This window comes from Neovison vison, chromosome 4 (genome assembly GCF_020171115.1).
Source record: "Neovison vison isolate M4711 chromosome 4, ASM_NN_V1, whole genome shotgun sequence".
NCBI classification, from domain to species: domain Eukaryota; kingdom Metazoa; phylum Chordata; class Mammalia; order Carnivora; family Mustelidae; genus Neogale; species Neogale vison.
The window spans coordinates 62,016,185-62,040,231 of NC_058094.1; the positions used below are offsets into that span (position 1 = coordinate 62,016,185).

General features: G+C 39.5%; 1 protein-coding gene across 1 annotated transcript in view; it reads left to right on the forward strand.

The window, feature by feature from the left end:
- The window catches only part of EYA1 (EYA transcriptional coactivator and phosphatase 1), a 174,894-nt gene that overhangs the window by 21,235 nt on the left and 129,612 nt on the right, over positions 1–24,047 (forward strand). Inside the window, exons 4-6 of the mRNA XM_044245466.1 lie at positions 8,810–8,887; positions 20,415–20,484; positions 20,805–20,950. Of these exons, the coding sequence (XP_044101401.1) occupies positions 8,810–8,887; positions 20,415–20,484; positions 20,805–20,950 (294 nt within the window). The remainder of the gene's footprint in view (positions 1–8,809; positions 8,888–20,414; positions 20,485–20,804; positions 20,951–24,047) is intronic.

The window sequence follows — 24,047 nt, forward strand, 5'->3', positions numbered from 1 at the left end:
TCAGTAGGCCAGTTTGATTTAAATATTGAATATGTACAGTTATGTTTCATGATCTGCAAAATGGGATAATAGTTTCACAAAGAAAAGTCAGGACAATTAGATGTGACCATGTATTTTGTAATACTTTTGTGTTCTTGTAAGTTACTAGTTATTATACAAATAGGAAGTAAAGCAAAAAAAAACAAAAAAAATCTTGGTGTTAGAGTGTATAAGGGGGCTTAAAAACATGATCAAGTGATGTAACTTGATAGCTTAATTCAGGAGAACATGGAGAGCTGAAAACCTCAGAGCAACGAGTGACTCACTCAAATCTAAACTATGGAGAGAGATTGGCATCTGCTTAAAGTAGAATGGCCAATTGCCAACTTTTACAAGAGAAGAGATATAAAGTAATTGGGATAGTGGCTGTGAAGTTAGAAAAAAGATGGTTGGGAAAGATTACAGTGGTAGAAATTGTAGACCTGGCAGTAGGGTTTGAGGAGAGGGGATCTGGGAGAACATGGGGCGAAAAGGAAACTTTATGTTTAAGTGACATGACCATTTCAGAGGAATAAAATGAAGATTTTATGTTTGAGCAGGTTGAGTTCCACACTGATCCAGGCAAGAGCCTTGTGTAAGTGGGATGTGGGGATTGATTCCTGTGAAAAAGATGCGCTCGTTGATAGAGATTTGGGAGTCCTCATGTAAAGATGATTTTTTTTTTCAAGATTTTATTTATTTATTTGACAGACAGAGATCACAAGAAGGCAGAGAGGCAAGTGGGGTGGGGGGAAGCAGGCTCCCTGCTGAGCAGAGAGCCTGTCACAGGACTCGATCCCAGGACTCTGGGATCACGACCCCAGCTGAAGTCAGAGGCTTTAACCCACTGAGCCATGCAGGCGCCCCTAAAGATGATTTTTTAAACCTCTGGCAAGGAAAGACTAGAGAAACATTCAGACAGGTAAGAATAGCATAGAATTAAAAAAACCACAGAATAAGCAGAGGGAAGAAAATCCAGAGAAGGAGATAGATCTAAGGGGGTGGAGGAAAATGTCACCGTGTTGTATTGGTCAGTGGTAAGAGAATCAGAGGAAGGCCCATTCTGTAAAAGAATTAAGGAAAAATGGGACTGGGGAAAGTATGATGTGGGCAATTAGGAAAGTCCTTTTAGTAAAACAGCAGCTATAAAGGGATAATGGAAAATACTAAAGAAAGAATAGATGTTCTAGATTTCAGGGCAAATTTTTAGGAAACTCAGTGATGAAAGAAGGGAGAAAAGTATCATGGCTGAAGGAAGACTTAAAAAATTAAAAAATTAAAAAAATTTAGGGAAACCTCTTTAAATTAGCGTATACATGACACAAAATGTTACAGTGAGTTTCAGGTCTCACCACAGGTGTTGCTACCATCTGTCACCATACAGCATGATTACAATACCATTGACTGTATTCCCTGTGCTGGGCTTTTTATTCCTTTGACTCATTTATTTCACATCGGGAAGCCTTTATTACCTAATCACCTTCATTCGTTTTGTACATGCCCCTACCTCCCTCCCCTCTGGCAGCCATCAATTTGTTCTCTGCATTTACAGGTCTGTTTCAGCTTTTTGTTTGTTTGTTCCTTTGTTTTGTTTTTTAGATTCCATATATAAGTGAAATCATATGGTATTTGTCTTTCTATGTCTGACTTATTTCACTTAGCATAATACTCTGAGTCCATCCATGTCGTCGCAAATGGCAAAATCTCAGCTTTTTTTTTTTTTCCAATGGCTGAGTAATTTGTGTGTGTGTTGTCCCACAAGTTTATATTATCTATACAGCATAGTCTTATGCAGTATAGCTTTTAAAAGGGTTCTTTTAAGACTTATTTATAGCAGTAGCTAGTATTTGCCTTAGAGTGATTGTGCCCCATGCATTATTATTCAAATCCATGTAATTTACCTCTCTTTTGAAGGCTCTAAGCAGGGTCCTATTTTAATAAACAGAATTCTAATGGTAGACACTATTTTATGTTAATGTGTCTTCTCCAGAGACTACTTTGTTCAGAACAACGTAACCACATGTGTCCTGTAAAAGAGAAACTTTACAAGAACCTGCACATGAGTAAATATATGTATATGTTAGATATGTATGTATGTACACATGTATATATATGTCTGTATACACACATATCACATCTCCTGTATTCATCTATCCATGGATACTTGGGTTGCTTCCATACCTTGACTATTATAAATAATGCTGCAATAATCATAAGGGTTCCATATATCTTTTCAAATTAATGTTTTTGTTTCTTTTGCATAAATACCCACATGTGGAATTACTGGACCATATGGTATTTCTATTTTTAACTTTTTGAGGAACGCCCATACTGTTTTCCACAGTGGCTACACCAATTTACATCCCTACGAACAGTGCATGAGGGTTCTCTTTTTCTCCATATCCTTGCCAACACTTGTTGTTTGTCTTTGATTCTAGCCATTCTGAGAGGCACAAGGTGATACCTGAGACCTGTCTTTGTGGGTAGAAGGGAAGTAGCCTCTTGAGGTGGAATTATTGAAGATTCTGGGAGACCAAATAATGAAGTTTTGTTGCAAAGGAGATAGGGCAGTGGCACTAAGAATAAAGGTTTAAGAGGTCAAATCCTATGACAGGAAAGGAAACCTCCATTGAGATTAACCAGTAGGAAACTCGGAGATGTTGCAGGAAGATCACTGAAAGATTTAAAGTAGCTTCAACATTCTTTATAAGATAGTTGGTTAGGGCATGCGCTGAAGAGAATGGGGAATGAGGTGAGGATTGGGGCTTGAAGAAAGTGGAAAAGACTCCACAGAAACTGTCTCAGGCACAAAAAACGTAAAAGGGAGATTGTCGAGTAACAAGATGTCTCACAAGAACATGGAAAGCATAAATTTAACAAATCTGGTCAGCGTGCATATTGTGGCCTCCTCTCCCATGCTCAACCATCCAGAATAGCAGTTGAAGAGTGAACAGCAAGGGCTTGCCAATGCTAGGATTAGAGCTGGCAGCAGAGATGCTTGGAAAAACAAGATGACCCGGGACTCTAAGGTGGAAGGTCTGGGTTGCAGACAGGGCCAGTGAAGTTGGAAAGACACAATGTTCTGAGGAGCAACTCCAGTATAAGTGAGCGAATGCAAGAAGTAAAAGGTGGCGTTTCTTGGAGGTCATACAATTCTAGGCAGTGGTGTCGCTGAATCATTTAAAATAACCAAAGGGGGGGGCACCTGGGTGGCTTGGTGGGTTAAGCCGCTGCCTTCGGCTCAGGTCCTGATCTTAGGGTCCTGGGATCGAGTCCCGCGTCGGGCTCTCTGCTCAGTGGGGAGCCTGCTTCCCTCTCTCTCTCTGCCTGCCTCTCTGCCTACTTGTGATCTCTCTCTGTCAAATAAATAAATAAAATCTTTAAAAAAAAAAAATAACCAAAAGGGAATGAAGGTCAATCTCCTTAAAATATAAGAGATGAAGGAGTCAGAGGTTAGTAGAGGTGTAGTGAACTGGATTTTTGATGCTCTCGATCATTATAATGGGAAACAAAATAGAAAGGAAGACCAAGTGTATGCCAAGTGAAGATAAGCTATGCTATTACAGTGTGAAAAAAAAAAAGTTACAGAATTAGCTTAGATATTGCTGGGGGAGGATCTGCTGCTCACCTGGGCTCATGTCTTCACTGTGTAATCCTGGGCAGACTCTTCATAACACAAAGGCTGCCTCCTACTCCAATAGGCAAAGCTATCCTTTGGTAGTGAACTCCCTTTAACTGCACTTTTAATTTATGGCAAGAAATTAATTAAATGGATTTAACATGTGACTCCTCTAATCAACCCATCGTCTTTCTGGAGACTATTTATATAGCCACAACATTCAAAGTATAACCAGAATTTGCTTGACGCAAATCATGCTGTAATGGGTTTGTTGATAGCAATGTCACCAAGCTCCAATGGTCTTATAGATGTTTCCACTTAAATTCTTGGTCAAGGAATACCAACTTATTTTTTCCATGAGCCAGTTATAGTATATTCCCCCTAAACAGTACTAGAGAGAGAAGCCCATGTCTTCTTCCAGAAACCTCAATGTCCATTGCCATGTACATCATGATCCTCCTGCTAGCCTGTTTCTTCAGATACTGTCTATACAGATTGTAGTGACGGAAGTACAGTAGTACTCCCTTATCTGAAGTTTTGCTTTCCTTGGTTCTACCAACTTTGGTCTAGAAGTAGACAATCCTTCTAACCTATCATCAGAAGGTCTCTAATGGCCTAACACGATGTCACATGCCTATGTCCTTTTCCTCACCTCATCCTGTAGGCATTTGATCATCTTGCATCATCAGAAGGAGGGTGAGTTCAGTAAAATAAAATATTTTGAGAGACCATATTCACATAACTTTTATTACAGTATATTATTTTTCTATTTTATTGTTAATCTTACTGTGCCTAATTTATAAGTTAAACTTTATCATAGGTTCATACGTATAGGAAAAAGCCTAGTATGTGTAAGATTTGGTGCTATCCATGCTTTTGGCATCCACTGGGGGACTTGGAACATAGCCTCCACAGAGGAAGGGGGATTATTGTCTAAGTTTTCTTATATAATCACAATTAATTCTATGTTCTTATATTACATTCAAGTTATCTTGATTTGATTTTGGCCATCCTGAGTAAAATGGCCTCATGGTGGACCTTAGGTAAGTCGCTTGACTTTATCTTTTTAATTTATTTTCCAAAGGATAAGCTTAACTTTATAGTAGATTTTATCCCATAAAACTTTGATTTCTCTTAATTGATGATACAATGACTATATAAGTAGGGCCTTTGGACTGGGTTAATGATTTGCTATTTCTAAGCATTTCTCTTTTTCTTGTCCTTGCATGAGTAGGTTACCCCCATTTAACAGATGAGGAAGCTGAGACACATAGAAATTGAGTAACTTTTCTAGGTTTGTATGGTGAATGGCAAAGCTAGGTTGAAACTCAGTTGGTAATTCTGAAGCTGGTGCTTTTAACAATCTGTATTTGCTCTTGCTCCCTGGTACTACTCCCCAGGAGAAAGGCATTCAGTGTAGCAGAATCCTGCCACTACTAATGATGATGATAAATACAGTTTCCGCTCCTACTTTATACCGGGTACTTTGTATACATTTTTATGAATCCTTCCTGCATTCCTGAAATCTAGCTATCATTTAAAAAATTTTGTGAGATAATTAAGGTTGGAGATCAAATAACTTTTATAAAGGCATATAGCATATAACTGGTCTTTGACTCTGGAACCAAGGCTCTAAGGCGTAGATGGATGGGAGTTTGTGGCACCCCGGAGAGTAGCAGGTTACTCTGTATAGTGCGGACCTACAATACATGGCTGAGCAAAAGAGCTGGAGGGGGGGTTGTGGAAACTGAAGAGGTAAAGGAGAGTTTCTGAATATTTTTTAGAGATGAGTAGGTGCTTAAAGTATCAGATGGAAGATTGAAGACTTGAATGGTAAAAGAGACTCTTGAGTGAGGGCAGAAGAGAATAAAAGTTCTGTTTTCTAATAGACTGAAATCCTGCAATGAGGGAAAAAGTATAGTAGAGATAAAAGAATTGTATATTTATTTATTTATTTTTAAAGATTTATTTACTTATTTTAGAACAAAAGAAAGAAATAGTGTGTGCACAGATGTTTGGAGGGTCAGAGAGAGAGGGAGAGAATCCTCAAGCAGACTCCTTGCTGAGTGTTAAGCCTGACTTGGGGCTTGATCCCAGGACTCTGAGATCATGACCTGAACTGAACCCAAGAGTCGGCTGCTTAACTGAGCCACCCAAAGACCCTGAGAAATGTATAGTTATTTAGAAGAGCATAGATGATTCATAGATTTTCCTTTTCAGATAGGTGGCTTAGATGGGATCATTGTTCTCAGATATAACAGTACCTTAAATCTCTAAGACTGGGAAAAAAAAATTCAGGATGTGGTGTTTTAAACTCAAAGCCTTGGAGAGGTGCTCTATGGCATCATCTACAGCATATTTATAAATGTGATAGTGCTTGTGAGGATTGGTAGTTTGGTGGCTGGACATTAGTCTTGTCTTTTTAACTTTCTGTTGGGTGTAAGCTTGGCAACAACCGGGGAAGTGGTCCCTTCTCATCTGGCTTTCAGTCAAACTATTTTACATCACAATAAACCTCCAGGCTCATTAGCATCAGGTCCCTGGTGATCAAAGTATTCAATTCCAGTATCTGATAAAAATCATGAATATCCTGGTAGTTATTTTATGTGTATCTTCTTCAACAGAGCCTTTTAAAAAATTGGATTCATTAGGAAATGGACTCTTTTTTCCTTAGAGAATAGATAGGTATATTTGAACAATGGCAAAAGGCAATGTACTTGGGGCCTAAAAGAAAAAGTATCCTCTTTCTTTCCTTCCTATTTTTAATGGAATTTCAAGTATAATTGAATATGTCTCCTGGGACTGGAAGCTATATTTGATCAAGCTAATAATATGGAGAATAGCTAGGGTAGGTCCTTGGAGTATAAGAGTAGGAGTGGTTTTGGCATAATCAAGCTTTCACCAAGTAATTTTATAGTCCAATCTACAGAATTATAGATCTTAGATTTGGCCAAGACTTAGAAGTAACCTGGGCTAACATCTTGCACAACTAGAAAATTTCTTCTTCACCATTTTCTCAGGCAAGTGGACTTGGAGCTTCAACTTGAGATCTTCCTTTGAGTGCACTAGTCTGGAAGTGTTAACACCCTAGAGGAGGGTGTGGACTGCTGGGGTTTTACTTCCTTCTACATCCACAGCCTGTGGCACTGTGCCTCAGTTTCCTTGCTCTGCTGTAGAATAGTGCTAATTATTGGGCAGTGCTAAGTATTGTCATTTTTTCAAACCTTGGATTTGAAAACCTCCAAAATCATTTTCTATTTCTGCCACTTGTGATGTTGGGCAATTTTCCCAATACCTTTGGTTTCCATTTTTGCATGTGAAACAAGAAGGCAGTACCCAGCCAACTAAGGAGTTTGTGAGTTGGTCTCTGAGACCTACTTAGGGAATTATTTAAAAGAATTAATCATAATGTCTGTCGTCTGACAATAGTAGGCACTTTACATGACCTCTTCTCCTTGGGCCTGGTTCTCATCTTTGATCGGTATATGGTATTTGATTCTGGTTCAGATCCCTGTGGTAATCTGACCAGTACAGAATGTAAAATAGAGCTATTGCCGTATAGGTACAGGGCACTGTATGAGTTCTTTCAGGAAGGCTAGATAGGATGTGGTTAACTGGGTAGGATACTTTGGAGCTGTTCACCAGAGGACCTGCTTTCCACAATCTATGGCAGTGTAATGATTATGAAGAGCAAGGTCATTCGATTGCCTGGAGGTGTGAAGAGAAAAGGGAAATACAGGCTTATGTCAGAATTTATTAGCATCAACTAAGAATTCTAACAACAGTTACACTATTGTTTGGTCTCCATTAAAACAATCAGTTGGAGTGATTCCCAGTAGGCTTACTGGCTTTATTTTTCAACTTTGTTTAGAAGCAGTCTAAATAATTAATTTTTTGGAAGTGACTATCTGCTGCAACTATTTATAATGTCTATTTGAAAACTCATTATGCATTAGTAGAAGATTCACGGGTCAAGGAGGGTGACTGTTCTTTGCTTGATGTTTGTAAGAGATTGGCAATGTTGAGAGAAGGAAAAAGCTGCATTTTCTCCTTCATTCTTTCCCATTTCAAAATGTACATACTCATGAGAATCCACCCCAAATATTCTCTTGGTGTAGGACCTTGTTTTGGAAAACATGTTACTGATTTTTAAGTAGCCTCTAAGGTATTGCATTTTTTTCTGAAACCCCGTTAGTGGGAATGTATAATGTCTACAAAGTGAGTCACAGATTCCAATGATAGCACCTCACCAGTTGTTTCTAAGGAAAGCAATAATGCTATCTCTTCATTAAAACAAAACAAAGCAAAACTAAATCTAGGGAAAAAGACAAATGTTCTGTGGTCTGGCTTATTTGCTTAATAGGGTCAATAATACCATCACTATATCAATGGGTTGGGTTGCTATCATAAACCTGCAACATAAATCTAAATTTTTTTCTTGTATAGCCACAAAGGAATTTACTAAAGATCAAAATGTTTTCCACAAACTATCTGCTGTTTGTTTTATTTTGGAATGAAAAAGTTAATTTCTGCCTCATTTACACTTAGTGTGGTTTTGTACTAAGTGTACATCAGATATTGACATGTTGGCAGCCAGGTTTGGCTGAGTGGTATTAATTACCCATTAAACCGAGCACTCTGTTCTTTAGCCATATTGGATAACCAAGAGAGTGTGTGTTTGTATGCGTGTATGGGTGTGTGGGTGTGTGCACACACACATGCATGTCTGTGCCTGTGCCTGTCCTTAAGCATGGTGAAAACCTACCAGCATTATTTCCTACTCCAAGTCTTTTTATTCTACCCTTTGGGCTCTGTTTGGCTAAATGGCTACATAACCAAGGAAACACTCTCACATCCTCATCATGTAAATTTTAAGAGATAAATTATTTGTAAATAAGCAATTCAATTAATATGTAAGGTAATGCGTTTGACTACTTTTAAAGTGTTTCTTTCAAAGGGTAACTTGTTATAATGGGTTGTTTCCTTAGGGATTAAATAGTTAATGTGTATATTTTTAAAAAAATTCTAAGTATTAATCTGAATTACATTCAAATATTGAAAGACCGGTTTTTAAAATGATTTTCTTGTAACTCTTCTGAATATAGCTTCTCTACCATGCCTTTACAAATAACTATTAATTGGATATATCATATATGTTGTTTATTTTTGTAGTTAAAACAGAGCCAATGAGCAGCAGTGAAATAGTTTCAACAACAGCAGACGGGTCTTTAGACAATTTCTCAGGTTCAGGTAAGGAATAAATATTAGATTTTCACATTAATACAAAACATAGTTTTTTTTAGTTTATTTATATATGCAAATATATCTCTATGTGTATATGTATGTGTGTACATGCATGTGTGTATGTAGCATAAAATTGTAAATAGCTTTACTTAGAGTCCTGTACCTGCAATTCTCTTGTTTTTAGCCAGTGTTACAAAGTATTTGCTGAAAATGTTGATATCCTATAAAGGAGATAAAATCCAAAGGAGTTTTGTTTTTCATATTTCTTTCTACTAAATTATCTTTATTATGTTAATGACCCCTGCCCTTTTCCCCTCATTTGTATGGTTTTTTCCAATTATGCAAGTTTAGGTAGGCAAATTTTGGCTTCTGCTAACTCTTTAAGCAGATTTAATCAAACCATCCTCCTAAGTAACTGTCATGTCAACTACAGATTTATATTAAACTTTATAAAGCAGCTTTCAGTCTTTAAGTTCATTTTACATTAGCATTACATTACATTCATTTACATTATCTCTTTCACATTAGCAAAGTTTGCCTCCAACAAACAAAATATCCAAGTTTTGTGTCTTTGCTAATGAAATTACTGATGAGAAAGTCATTGTGGTAATAAAGTAATGGTGAGGTTGTGATTATATATTTGCCAGATTACCCAGCTTGGACTATTTCAATAAAAAAAAAAAATTCTATCAGATGTATTTCTTAAAATTTTTAACCTTTTTCTTATCCTCTGCTGTGTTTACCAAACCTCTTGAGTGGAAATGCTATACTTCACAAAAGTTTGTAATTGACTTACTCCAACTCTCAGGGTCTCTTATTTAATACACACCACAACTAAAAGGAATTATACATATTATATAACATGAAATACGAATGCCTAACTTTTATACTAATGATGCCAGATGGAAACAATAAGGAAATAACAAAAGGGTGTTATACCCATGAGTTCTTTTATAAAACACTTACTAGAATTAGACTTCTGCCAGAGAATGTGCTTGCTGCTATTACAGATGAATAGGTATATGAGAATGACCCTGGTTTGGGGCTTAGTAAGGTGAATAAATGACCAGACCATCATATTATGGTTTGCTCTTTCCAGAGGGAAGGACAAGTATTCCCAAGAAGGGGTCCTCCAGGAAGGGACCCAACAGAGTCTGGGTTGGGATGGGAGATCAGGAAAGATTTCCTGGAGGAGATGCTTGCTTTCAGCATTAAAATATGAGTAGGAATAAAGCATACATAGACCTGGGGAAGGAGAAGTTGGACAGATAGAATATTCCATGGGAGGAGACCAGGACACCGAGGCATGGAATTTGGAATTGCCAATGGTTTAGCATTCCTGGTGTGCACAGCGTGAGTGGTGGTGGCATGCTGGACAGGGTCAGGATAGAGTCTAAGGAGGCATTTGTGTCCCATATGATGTTTGCAATGTATCCTGAGAGCAATGGGAGGTGTCAGAGGAAAGGAGTTGCATGATCATATTCACATACAGAATCCTGACTGTAGCTGGAGGGAGGGGGGCTGGAGAACAGAAGTAGAAGGATCAGGTACAGTATCTTCGTTTTAGTTCGGGCAAGAAATCATGAAGACCTGAGAGAAGGTGCTGGCAGTGTTATGGAAAGATGGTGGATTAAGGTGTATTTGCAAAGTTGAATTTATGGCATAGTAACCAAAGAGTACAGGGGGTATGTGAGGCAGAGAGACAGGTTAAGGTGATGGAATGCAAGAGGAGCATGACCGAGAGGGAAAGGCATGTTGAATGGGAGGTAACATCCACCTGAAGATGTTGAAGCTCAGGAATGATCTGGAATGGAAATTTTGGAAGTGTGCGGGGAGTTGAAGGTAGTGGGCTACATCCAACACAGCTGAAGACAGAATCCAGGAAAAACGAATATAGAGAGACAGGCAGGGCATAAAATTAAAACATAGGTTTTAATTTTTCAAGAAGGAGGAGAGTTGAGTTGGGAGTGAAGGCAGGAAGAGTTTCATGGAAATGTTGTCTGTAGGATAGATTGGTATACAGCTATTAAAAATAGCTTGGAAAAAATTAAATGGCATGAGCAAATGTTAACTATATTAAGTGAAAAGCAGGTTACAAAGAGTAATATGCTCAGTATAACCCATGGATTTTCAAGCATTTATGTGTATGCATATGTGTCTTTGTGTATGTGTCTAAAAATTAATGGTGGCTTTCCCTGGATGATAGAATATAATTTGAATTTTATTCCTTCTGCCGTTTTTCAAAAATGTTTCACAGTGTATTTGTATAACAGTCTTAAGTTTAAAAAGTAGTAATTTTGAAGTGCAAGTTTAAAGTCACATACTGAAAAGAGGTAAGTTTAAGTATCTCTAGATAAATAGTACTGCTTCACTATTTTTCCTGATACTGAAAACCTATAGTAAAGACATTCCTTGTTCTTACTAGTAATTGTAAAGGGGCATCTTAGCTGCAGTTCCAAAAAGAGTGAACTATACATGGGTTTGCATATACACATCCATAGGGAAAAAGAGAATAGAGAATAAAGCTAATGTACTAAGATGTTAGCATTTAGAGGATTGTGGTTAAGGATATCTGGGAAGTTTTTCTGCTATCTTTGCAACTTTTCTGCAGTGGCAAGTTACGTCAAAATAAAATCTAAATGAGAAACATCAGTGGATTTAGCCTACAGCAGTTTCAGTGGGTGGTGCTTTACTTTCCCTCATGCCCACTTGGCATATGCCCCATTTCTGTTGTCTTCAATACATTTCCTAGCAGATACATGTGTTCATAAAGTGCACTGAGTAAATGGATGATTTCACCAATAAGGGAGGAGAAAAATGTCTTTCAAACATGTAAGTGGTAAAAGGAGAAGAGCAGGTAGTCCATTAGAAAGCGGGACCTAGGGTTGAGGATGACATTTAGAAGGTCAGGGTGGTTTTGGCTGCCAACACAAATTTTATAGAGGTAGGGGTTAAAGGTATAGAGAAAATGGTGATAATTGATGCAGGGAGGTCCCTGCTGGGACAGCAATGACTTAAATTCAAAACAGAAGTGGATCGCCTTAGAAAAGAATCACTTTCCCACAGAAACTCAGGAGTGACGGGATGGGAATTAATGCAGATGAGTTTGAAGTGGAGGAGGAGTCAATATGTTCAGGGAATTCCTGCCTGATTCCTCTGTTCAAACCTTCCTGTAGCTCCCACATATCTCTCATATCTCTGGGCAAATGCTAAGTCCTTGTGATAGCCACAAGCCCCACTGGACCTATTGCCTCCCTCCCACTAGTCCTTCAACATCCCAGACACATTCCCAGTCAGGACCTTTGCAGTGGCAGTCCTGCTGCCTGGAGCACCTCTCTGTATACTTGCCTGACTCCCTCTCCACCTTCCGGTCTGTGCTCTCATCTCCCCTTCTCTATGAAACACCCTCAACCCCCATCTCGACCACCCTACTCAGAGTTGCAAAACTCTCACTGTAGGCTTTCAGCCTCTCTAACGTGATAAATACAACCTTACCCCCCACCCCCAATAACACAGCCTTTTACAATCCATATCATTTACTCGTGTATTAGGTTTATGGTTGGTGTTTGACACTCACCAAAATGTAAGCTTGTGAGGGTAGAGATTTGTCTTATTTTGTTCATTTGTATCCTTGACACCTGAAAGAGGTGCGTATTAGGCACTTAGAGATTTGCTAGATGAATGAATGAGTGAATGAATGAGTGAAGGCTTCTACTCTTTCCTCTGAAGCAGCTCAAAGTGAGGATAGTGCTAGGCTTATGAGCTGGAAGAGATGAACAAGATTGAAATAGATGTCATGAGGAGTTGGGAAGCCTGAGGTTGCTTGGAACACAAAGGAAGGCTGGCAGTAGAGTCAGAGTCCACACAAGGGTAGAACTATGAGTGTGGAGCCTTTATCATAGAGCAATTTTTCTCTACAAGTATTTTGCTACCCAGGTCAAAAGATATTTTTCTCTCTGTGTGTGTGTGTGTGTGTGTGATTTTTTAAAAAATTTAATTTAATTTTATTTTTTTCAACATTTCAAAATTCATTGTTTATGCACCACACCCAGTGCTCCATGCAATACGTGCCCTCCATAATACCCACCACCAGGCTCACCCAGGCCCCCACTACCCTTCTTGATCCAGGTTTAAGGATTTTGCAGGTCAGGCATGGAAGAATATGAAAGTAAGAGAATTGAGGGTATCGATAAGAGAAGAGTTTAAAATAATGATTCATATAACCTCCTGGGATAAGTATTTTTTAAAAAAAGCTAAGGGATAACAAATTGAGAGAAGATAAGGATGTGAGGGCTCCTGTATCTATCATAAGCTTGGAGAACAGATTAGATGGGAATAAGGGAAAGAAAATTCCGGCAGAAGAGGATGTTCTTTCCTTAGTCTCATAACTCACTGAGGCCACTACCCCATGCTTTTGTAGTTAGTCCTCCATACTTCCTTTCCTCAGCCTTCACCACTACTTTTAAAGTTTCTTTTCATTGTCTTTCCTCCTGCTAAACCATAGCATTATGAGAACAGAGATTTTGTTTGGCTTGTTCACACTTATCCCGGTGGCCATCGTGGAATTAAGCACATGGATGCTGGTCAGTAAATGTTGGTTCAGTAAACAAATGAATTGGTTGATGCTGTTGTGGTACGAAACTGTGGAATGGGGGGAGGGGGAGAAAGGTCCACAATGTGGTCTTGAGCTTGATGGTTGGAGTAGAAGGCCAGAGTTGAGGTTTAGACAGAAGGAGAGAAGGGTTGGACCCATAACCCAAGATAACATTGGGACTTGTTAGGGAACAGAGTTAAATATGAAGGTTTTGATAAATGCAAGGCAGTGTGTAGGAGGTGGGTCATTAATGAAATATTAAAGAATTGTCATAGATCTTAGAGAAGGAAGGGTTTTATGGGAGAGAAAAAAATACCAATTTGGAAGAAGCATCAATGGGGTTATGTTTTTCAGGTCTCCGTAGTATCTGGAATCTGAGAGCATGAGTAGGCTCTACTTGAAAAAGACATGCAGGAGAAGCAGGTCCTTGGAAAAAGGCTTAGCTGAAGGTGAAAGGATTGTTTGATGAAGAGACTGGAGCTATAGGGGATCCTGTTTTCGGTAGATTGACTCTCTGTGTTGCGCAGTGGAAAGGGACAGAGTGAGCTGGGTGGGGAATCAGGTCCAGGTATAGGAAAAATAAAGCTTTTCTCTTAATTCTTTTTTTTCCTTCTTTCTTTCTGTCTTTCCTTGAGTTAAGATGCAAAAACTATGGCCAGGCTTTAGGGTTTATAAGGGAACGAGAAACCAATCCCCAAGCATTTGATTCCGAAATGGTCTTCACTTCTGTAGTCACTACTGCTGCTTCTCCATGATGGCTTAAAAATTCACATCCCAACCATTCTGGGTGTCTCGAAGAAATAGGCAGCAAGAATAAAGAGGAAACAGAGCTGTTCTGACACTGGTAGTAGCTGTCTCCTCCTCTGTGGAATGTGAGGCTCTTAAGGCATTAAGGAGGCAATGAGACTACCTCTTTTCCAGGGAAATCACCAGGTATCCTGGTTTGGGGAGACTAGAGGAAAGCAGCTGATTTTCAAAGGTCTGTTGCTGAGCTGAAAATTGCAAGGTTGTTTATTATATTTTTAAAATTTAATGTTCTGTCTATTTATTGTTTACCAATGAAAAGTAATATTTTAATGATCTAAATGTTAAGAATAATTGGGATTGAAAATAATGTGTTTTGCAATTGCAAACTGTCTTTGCCCTCTGTTTCCTCCATTTCCACAAAGCTTAAGTTTATTCTTAACTTTTTACAGGAAGTGCCAGTTGATAATATTGATCATACAATGTTGATGTCTGGGGGTATTTGGAAATTGAAATGGGGGGTGCCTGGGTGGCTCAGTGGGTTAAAGCCTCTGCCTTCGGCTCAGGTCATGATCTCAGGGTCCTGGGATTGAGTCCCACATTGGGCTCTCTGCTCAGCAGGGAGCCTGCTTACCCCCTCTCTCCCTGTCTGCCTGTCTGCCTACTTGTCATCTTTCTCTCTCTGTCAAACATTAGACAAAATCTTTAAAAAAAAAAAAAAAAGAGAAAGAGAGAAAAGAAAATTAGAAATAGGAACAGGAATGCTTCTAGAGGAGAAAAAAAATATCATGTCTGATGAATAGGGCTTCTGTCTTTTTTTTTTTTTTTTAGATTTTTATTTATTTATTTGACAGCGATCACAAGTAGGTAGAGAGGCAGGCAGAGAGAGAGGAAGGGAAGCAGGCTCCCCACTGAGCAGAGAGCCCGATGCGGGGCTCAATCCCAGACCCTGGGATCATGACCCGAGCCCAAGGCAGAGGCTCAACCCAGTGAGCCCCCCAGACGCCCCAGGGTTTCTGTCTTTTAATTATTCCTAAAAAGATGTAACTTTGGGGTCTGACCCATTCAACAGTTCTGCATAGGGCACTTACTATAAGTGAGGTAGTGTTCTAGGCAGTGGGTGAAGAAGACGAGGTTCCTGCCTTCATGGAGCTTTCATTCTGTGGGAGAGACAGATAATAAAGAGGTAAGTGGTAGTATAAGTAACTAGGCTACAAAAAACCCCACAAAAACCCAAAAATCCAAAGCAGCTCAAATAATACAGTGAAGAGTGGTTGGGGGTCTCCTGTAGAGGGAAGACGACCTCTCTGAGGGGAAATCATATGAGCAGGGATCTTAGTGAAGTGAGGGAATAAGTTTGGGTTTAATGTATGCAAGTGTTTATTTATAAGTTTGGGTTCATTTAAATGTAACAGAAGGATAATGGGGCTTGGGGTTGGAGGCAGTTGTGAAATGATCTGTATTTCTTTTGAGAGATCATCACTTGTTGTGTGGAAAATGCTTCATGGGAGAAGAGTAGAGAGGAGGGTAAATAGAAACAGACCAATGTTGCCCTGGCTCAGGAGAGAGAAGACTGTGTTAGCTCATGTCCTTCTTAGAAGAGCCACTGAGGCAGGACTAAATGTGTTAGGATTCCACTAGGAGAAAGGAGTGGAGAAGAGTGGGAAGGAGAGCCAGGTCGGGGGGTGGGGAGGGTGTCCTGACTGCCATCCTTTAGTGGCTGCCACTGTGGCAACTGGAACAGAGGGGTAAAGGAGAGCAGTGAGGTATAGGACATTCTGAAGGGAGAGCTGGCTGAATTTATGATAAAATGGAAAGAGAAGAGTCAAAAAAAAATTTTTTTTAAAGATTTTATTTATTCGACCAAGATCACAAGTAAACAGAGCAGCAGGCAGTGAGGGGGGTGGGGGGGAAGCAGGCTCTGTGCTGAGCAAAGAGCCAATGCGGGGCTTGATCCCAGGACCCTGGGATGATGACCTGAGCTGAAGACAGAGGCTTAACCCTCTCAGCCACCCAGGTGCCCCAAGAGTCAAAACATTTAATCTTTGGACCTGCTTATCCAGCTGAGTGATGTTGACATTCACAAGATGCGAGTAGTAAACTGAAGACCTGCTAATTTGGGGATTTCTATTGACTTTCTCAGTAGTTCCTCAAGCTTGGGTCCTCCCCTTCCTACAACAAGATTTGGGGAACTTCTTTAGCTTCTATGTTAGAAGTAAGAGAAAGAATGGAATAATAGGAAACAAATGTGCTAAAACAGAGAGAGAGGTATTAGTTGCCCATATGTTCCCAAAGTGTAATTTGGAATTTACTATGCCAAAATAACCATCTTATTTACCTCGAAGAATGACAAATGATCTGGGTTTATTCTGGTTATTCTGATCCCATGAAATGAAAACCAATCTAAATTCCTAACTTATTGCTTAAAACGTTAAAGGTGTTTTAGGCAATTAGGAGGAGAAGTACTTGAGGTATGAGATGGAAGATTCTTGACTTTAGGCCACACAAAATTGTAGGAGTTTGGGTTTAGGAAAATCCCAAAAGATACAGCTTATTTTATGGCATTAAATAATCTTTTAGGGGCATGTGGTTAGGTAATTAGTAGCAAGATACTTGGGCAGCATTACAGGTTCTTACTCACATGTATTTTATAAGGAATACTATTCATTCCTAATTATATTGCCCAAGAGCCAAATCAGGTTTATTATATATGTTTATATATGACTTAAAATAATTTAACCATCCTTCATATCATCAGGGTTTAAAAAAAAAATCTGCTTTGCTAATGCCCTAAATCTCATACTGTAATCAAACAAATATCGTTTATTGATACTTACCACATACCAGGCCCTGTCAGGTGCGTGGAAATAAAGGTAAACAAGAGGTCCTGGGCCCCAGAAGCTCACGATTAGCAGAGGAAACTAACATCTCTACATTACACATGCTAACTGTAATGCAGTGTGGTTAAGTGCTACATTGCCAATGTTTACAACACTCCAAGAAAGTAAAAGAAGGAAGACATTATCCTAAAGAGAAAATGATGTTTCAGTCCCAGCAGAGGAGGAAGTGTTTGTCCAGCAGGGGAAAGAAGGTCTTACAAGGCTGAGGATGTGGTAGGAAGAGCCACGAGCCAAATATGAAAATACATGGCGCCGACCGGCCATCCTCAAGCCCAAGGAGGCTACAGGTTACTAAACCCAGGGGAGGGTGGATGCCTTTATCTCCTTGTGTACTCTGCCAAGGAATTTGGAATTCTTCCTAGAGATAATGTGAGCACAGTTGAGACATGGCGAGTTGGAAAATGGACTTGAAGTTTCTGTTGAAGGAAGATCACTTTGGTGACTGTGGCAGGAGTGTGTGGAGGGTGGCGAGTGGCCTACAGGGAACCGGACTGAGACTAATGAGAACCTGAGCCAGGACTGGGGTGTGGGTGTGGAGTATTCAGGATAGCTCGACAGGCAATATCTGGAGTTGGGATGGGTGACTCGAACTCATGACATAGAAGAGGGGAAAGGAGATGATTTTGAGGGTGTTAGTTTCTGTGTAGCAGGTCAGGAGCTAGTATGTTTGAGGGAGAGAGAGTCGGGCAGACATGGGTTCAAATACCAGCTTTCCCATTTGTTTGCTTGGGTGTGTTACTTCATTTTTATGCCCCAGATGTACAATGGGAACAAAGAATTCTGCTTTTAAGTATTTTGCTGGACAGATGGTGATGCTGTCCATCGAGTAGAATTAAAAATGCAGAAGGGAGGGCAAATTTGGGGGCAATAATCATAGGACTCTGGAGATCTGAGCTAATTAACATTCCCTATTACACTGTTCACTTTGTCAATGATCCCATTTAGTCCTCAAATGATCCTGGGAGGGGTAGGTGATGTTCTTGACATCATACAGGGGAACACAACAAGGCTTAGCGGGGTCAGGCAACTTGACCAAGATAACCAAGAAGTTGGAACCTCAGTGTCAGCTGAAATTAAATTCTGACTCCAGAACCTGTGCTTAGTTACCACACTCAGCAGCCTCCCAGATGTGTTTCTTTAATGTGTCCCCACCTAAACTATGCATTTGCTCTTAAGGCATCATGGAGCTCCCCTTACCCTCTGTAACAACTCCGATATGCACCATTCTGTTATTCTGTTTGTTTGTAAAAAAAAATGCTGAATATAACCTGTGAAGTTGAGTTTATGATGTTTTCATGGGTCCCAACCCACAATTTGAAACAAAACAAAGCAAAACAAAACAAAAACAGGGATAGAGCTGGAAAAGCATGAAAGGGATTTCTGTGACTTCCGTCATCGCGTTGCACTGGGTTTTTGATCTGGTTTTATTTATTTATTTTTTAAACTTATTTTTAACTGTGATTGTCCAGGGAAAGTATTAGTCCTCCCCAGCTACTCTGCGGGGTAAATCTCCATTGCCCTTGGCCTCTTTCCAGGCTTAGCAAAGCGGAGCAGGAAAGGTTGTCATCATGGATGACCTGGGCAAGTGGTAGCCCTCGTTGTCCAAGTATTCTCTCACTAATCCCTCCCTTCTATAAACTGCAATATTTAACTAATCCCCTCACGGCTGTTTGTGTGTCAACCTCCCCACATGGGACAGAGAGAACTTGTCTTTGCATGTTTGCATCTGCAGCATCTTGCCTGGTGCCTGGTACAGAGCAGTGACTCAATGTGGGCCTGCAGATGGGTGGGGGAGGGGTACCACCCGAGCTGGCCTGTCCTCGCTTTAATGCAGACCCTGGCTCTGCCAAACTGAGAGCCACATGGGGGACGTCTGGCAGCCTACGTGTAAGAGTTGTGCTCATCTTGAGCCACTCTGCTGTCTTGGGTTAGGCCTCCCTGCTTTACACGGAGAGAATTATTCATCCGTTACAATTCTGGTCCAACTCTATCACTCTTCTCCCAAACACAAATGGAGAATTAAATCTGAGAATTATAAATGTACTGATATGACGTCATGAAAAAGGTATACAACTTTGAGTGCATGGAACCTTACGGAAGGATTTTAATACACAGTATAGTTCCTGAATAATAGAGCCTGTGAACACCAGGATTATTAGTGGAAGGAAAGATAAACATATTATATCTTATAATTGTACCCAAAGAATATGCTTCTCAGCTAGAGGTAGAGGATAGGTAGAGGATAGGAAGAGTCTGGGGTGTGGGGGGATATATATATATATAAATATGGTATCTTTTTAATATATATTTTACGTATATTATACGTAATACATAGAAACATGTGTGTATATATAAATATATATACTGTGTGTCTATATAAATATATAAAGTGTAAATGTGTGTAATATATATGCACATGAAAGAGATAGCTCCTATTTACAATAAATAAAACAGAACTACCATTTTAATGCCTTATGTTCACAAAGATGGATTTTTGCTGTAGTTCAGAATGGATGTAAAAGAATGTTTGGTAAAGTTTAGTACATTTTCTGAGACCTACTGAATAAAGTCCACGTGATTATAAAGAGATGAACTTCTACTTGAATGCTTGAATAACATCTTTAAATTAAAAAAAAACTTTTTAATGGAATTAACTGAAGTTGAGCACATTTAACTGAAAGGCGCAGGAACACCGCCTCAGTGCAAGACAAAACAGGCTTAGTTTGCAACCTGAGAAATTTAAGAGCGTTATAGAAATGCATTTTTACTAAAAAATGTTGCTAAAGCAGTACAGGCAAATGAGGCTTGGCCCTATTTGTATTCACCTGAGAGCAGATTAGACCGGCGGTGGAGGGGTGGGGGGGAGGTGGGCGGAGTGGTGCTCTGTAATCCATTCTCAGGTGTGTGCGTTCCAAGCACACACAATAGGCTAGGAGACCTTTGGGTCCCGCCCAGACCTGCAAACTCACCCTCCTCCCATCCCTTTGAGCAGGTCCTTCCAAACAGTAGCCAGGACACCTTGTTCTCCTGAACTGCCACCGACCGGTATTTCAGATGACAGGGACTACTTTCTAAGAGTTAGTTTAACGTTCGAACCCCTTAATCAGTTCTCATAGGTCGGTCGTTCAATATATTTTAACTTTCTCTTAGGTTGAGCATATGAAAGTGCCATTTTTTTTTTCCAGGCCGAATATCTGCAATTTCATATGGTCTCTACCTGTAGTTCAAAAATAGACCGATGCTTTAGATGTATTTTGTATTTGGCTGTGATTATCGTGCATTTCTTTTTTTTCAGCAATTGGGAGCAGTAGCTTCAGCCCAAGACCAACTCACCAGTTCTCCCCACCACAGATTTATCCTTCCAAGTAAGATGTATTTTCTCTTAATAAATGACTTTTTTGAGTAACCTTTACCTTATTTCAAGTCATGTTTTGTGCCCACATGTTACGTCTTAATTTAAACTAAAGCTCATTTCCTAGAGACTTCAGTGTGTTGACACAGATTTATTTGGAGCATCACCTAGAAGAGATACTGAAGCATCTCAGTACTTTGTATATTATATTCGAAAGTTATACTTAAGGAGTTAGTCTTTAACTGCAATTTGTAATATGGTTGTTAATCAGTTACCTTGCATGTTTCCATCTAATGCATGGGCTTTCTATTTTCTGTCATTTCTGACAAATAGCAGACCATACCCACATATTCTCCCTACCCCTTCCTCACAAACTATGGCTGCATATGGGCAAACACAGTTTACCACAGGAATGCAACAAGCGACAGCGTATGCCACCTACCCACAGCCGGGACAGCCATATGGAATTTCCTCATATGGTGAGTAATCCTGTTACCTCAGTAGCTGGGATGGAATGGGCAGGCCTGTGTGTATGCACGTTTCACAGGAGTGGTACCCAAAGACTGTCATCTGAGGCCACTTTAGAAAATGTTACCACCTTTTGTGTCTGAATTCTTCATACACTTGTTTTGAATGAGCCTTGTAAGAAGTGATGGCTACTTATCTTGAGGTCAGCGGTGGCAGCTAGATTGCCCGGGTCATAAGCCCTCTTGCTCTCATTTTTTTCCATTTATAGCTCGACTTTTAATTTGCCACTTGAGCACTTGGTTCTGGAATCCAAAGTATTTTGGTGCATATTTGCGATAAAACTTCAGTGACTGGAGTCTTTGGGGGTAAAGATTCATTTCCTATTTCTCAGATGCCTGCCTATGATTAGGGAAGTACAAACAGAATTCAACAAGCCCTTGCTCTGAACTGAAGGTTGGCAGTGCTTTCAGATTTCAGCAGGATCAGCCATTAGGAAAAATGATCTATATATCACAGCTTGGGCTACACTTGAAAGAGGCAAAGCAGGAGACATGGAAAGCTCACATCCCTATTTGTTCCTTCCCACCTGGAGATTATCTTTATCTTGGTGTAATTTAACTCAGTTGTTAAGGATCAATACCTGTAAGTTAAAAATAAATCCAGTAAAACCCCAAAGTTTAATTTTAAGAAATCCTAGAATTTCATGATACCTTTTCTTCAATTGAATTACCATGATAATTTAAGCAAATTGCACTTTGAATAGAAAAAATATGAATTATTAACATTCCCTTAAGGAAAAATAAAATCGAGTGATCAAGAAAAAGTACATGAGAGTTTGGGGGGAAAGACAGGTAGAATAAGTAATTCTGTGTTTATAGCAGTATATGGAAAGAAATAAGCATTTAAATATTTCATTAATAATTGAAAGGCAAATTACTTTATTCCTTTTGATTCTCTATCTCCATCCCAACCAATCAACTATATATAAATCTCTTAGAAAATACATGTAAATTAAAATATAAATTATATATGACTTCACTCTCAATAGTTTCACTTTAAAACTATCCAGAACAGAAAGTTCTCTAGGTAGGTATTTTTAAGCCAGTTTTTAGAAACAACCAAAAAACGGACTTGCTAGAATTCTTTTATTTCCATAAATTTTACTCAAGATTTTTGAAAATAATATCAGATACAGATCAAATTTATCTGTAGTTTACTTTTAAACAATTCTTGCCTTAAAAGAGGAAAAAGGATCTTGATTTCAATTGCATACCTTCAACTCTATAATGTGAGTTGAGGCGGTCCCCAATTTATATTCTCAAAATGAATTGATAAGCTGATTATTTGAAATATAAATGTATCTTCCAGCCCAAACAGTACTAAACAACTGTAGCCTTACCAGTGCGGCCCCAGGAATCTGTCATTCATTCCTGTCACGGCCTGGGCTGTCATGCACACAGCTCCTCTCTTGTTCTTTCTTCTCCCCATGGAGTCATGGTAGGGCTCTTTGCCTCTTTCTTGCCTGTGGTCTGGGACTGTTCCCGTTCTGAACCATTAGTAGATGTCCTTGTTGTCTGCAATAAGTGTTCCAGGAGATGAAGATGAGCAGAGGTTCTGGGATTCCCATCACAACTAGTAGAGGACGGGCATTTTAATGTGATAGGTCAGGAGATGGTTAAGAGGATGGCGCTTTGGTCAAGGGCTTTGGCCTTAGGGCTGTCTGTGCTTACAAATCTGAGTCCTTAGTATTTTCCCCAATCACGTTCTTCTCTTTCTGGGCCTTGAGTACAGAGAGATGCTCCCAGAGCTTCTGGGTAGGCATTCTGGGCCAGTGCTTTGAAAAATATGACCACCTTCTCCCCTCCACTCGCTTGTGAAAGAGGAACACATACATTGGGGTTTTTAACAGCTGGTAGTCAAGGTCCAGATGGTCTAAGAAGACTCTCTCCAAGGATTTGTGCCCCCTACTTTTTACTTAGACCCTGTAAGAAAAGATAAGCAAATCTTCTCATGGTGTGAACAATAGATCAGTGGGAAAGCAGAACTCTACTATTCTCAGATCTATATGGAGCTTAACAGTAGGAGGAGTTCGCAGGCTTGTGAGTGGAAGCCTTTGGAAAGGGTGCAGATAAGGGTGTTTTCTGCCCCTTCTTGCTCTTCCTTACCTGTTTTTATCACAAAGATTGAACCTCCAGGCTAAAACCAAAGATGGTACCAGGGAAGACTAAAAGCAGATTATTAAGAGTCTGAAATGGAAAGAGAGAAGGGGAAAATCCCTGTTGGTGACATGGAAAGGAAGGGAGTTTCTAGAGCCATCAAACCACCTGCCTTAGGCAGGTGTTTTTCCAGGGACCATTTATAAGTCCGGGTTATTCATTGGTTTGGGATTGCATGCACATGCAATCATGTGCATGCAAACATGCCTGCAAAACAAAACAAAACCAAAACACATTTTTTTAAAAAAATGTTAAGGTTATGTTAAGACTTAAATGTTAAGGTCGTTATGAGGTTATTTAGAGATACTCCAGGAATTGTAACAGGCTCTTTCAGCCAAGAGTCAGTTTCTTCCAGCGCCTTAGGAAAGTTACCTAATTTCATTCTACTGATGAAATTCCCCTAAAATGGAAATAAACAGTGAGACTACTGTGTATTCTAGATCCCAAAGATACCATTTATCTTAAGTGCAAAGTAAAATTATTCAAACATGTGAATTCGCTTGGCAGAAATTTTTCTCCCTTCCTTCTGTGGAAATTAAGGACAGTTGTGAACTTTCATGACTGTCTTTAATTATAATCCAGGGCCGAGCCCTACACAGCCCTACTGCCAACCCCCAAGTCCTGAAATTCGGATGTCAGCCTGGTGCTTTGGGAAGTAGCTGAAGGGCCAAAAACACATTATTTTTATATTATCATGATGAGAAAGAAAAGTGAACTTTAGGCTACACTTAAAACAATAAAATTGGAATAAATTCTTGAAACTACAAGGACAAAAAGGAATCTCCTAGTCAGCTTCACTTGTTTATAAAACACTGTGCAACTCTTCATGATTCGGTTTTTTAATAATCTCCTTTCTTTGTGCTTCCTTTCTGGTAGGATCTGGGTATTTGGG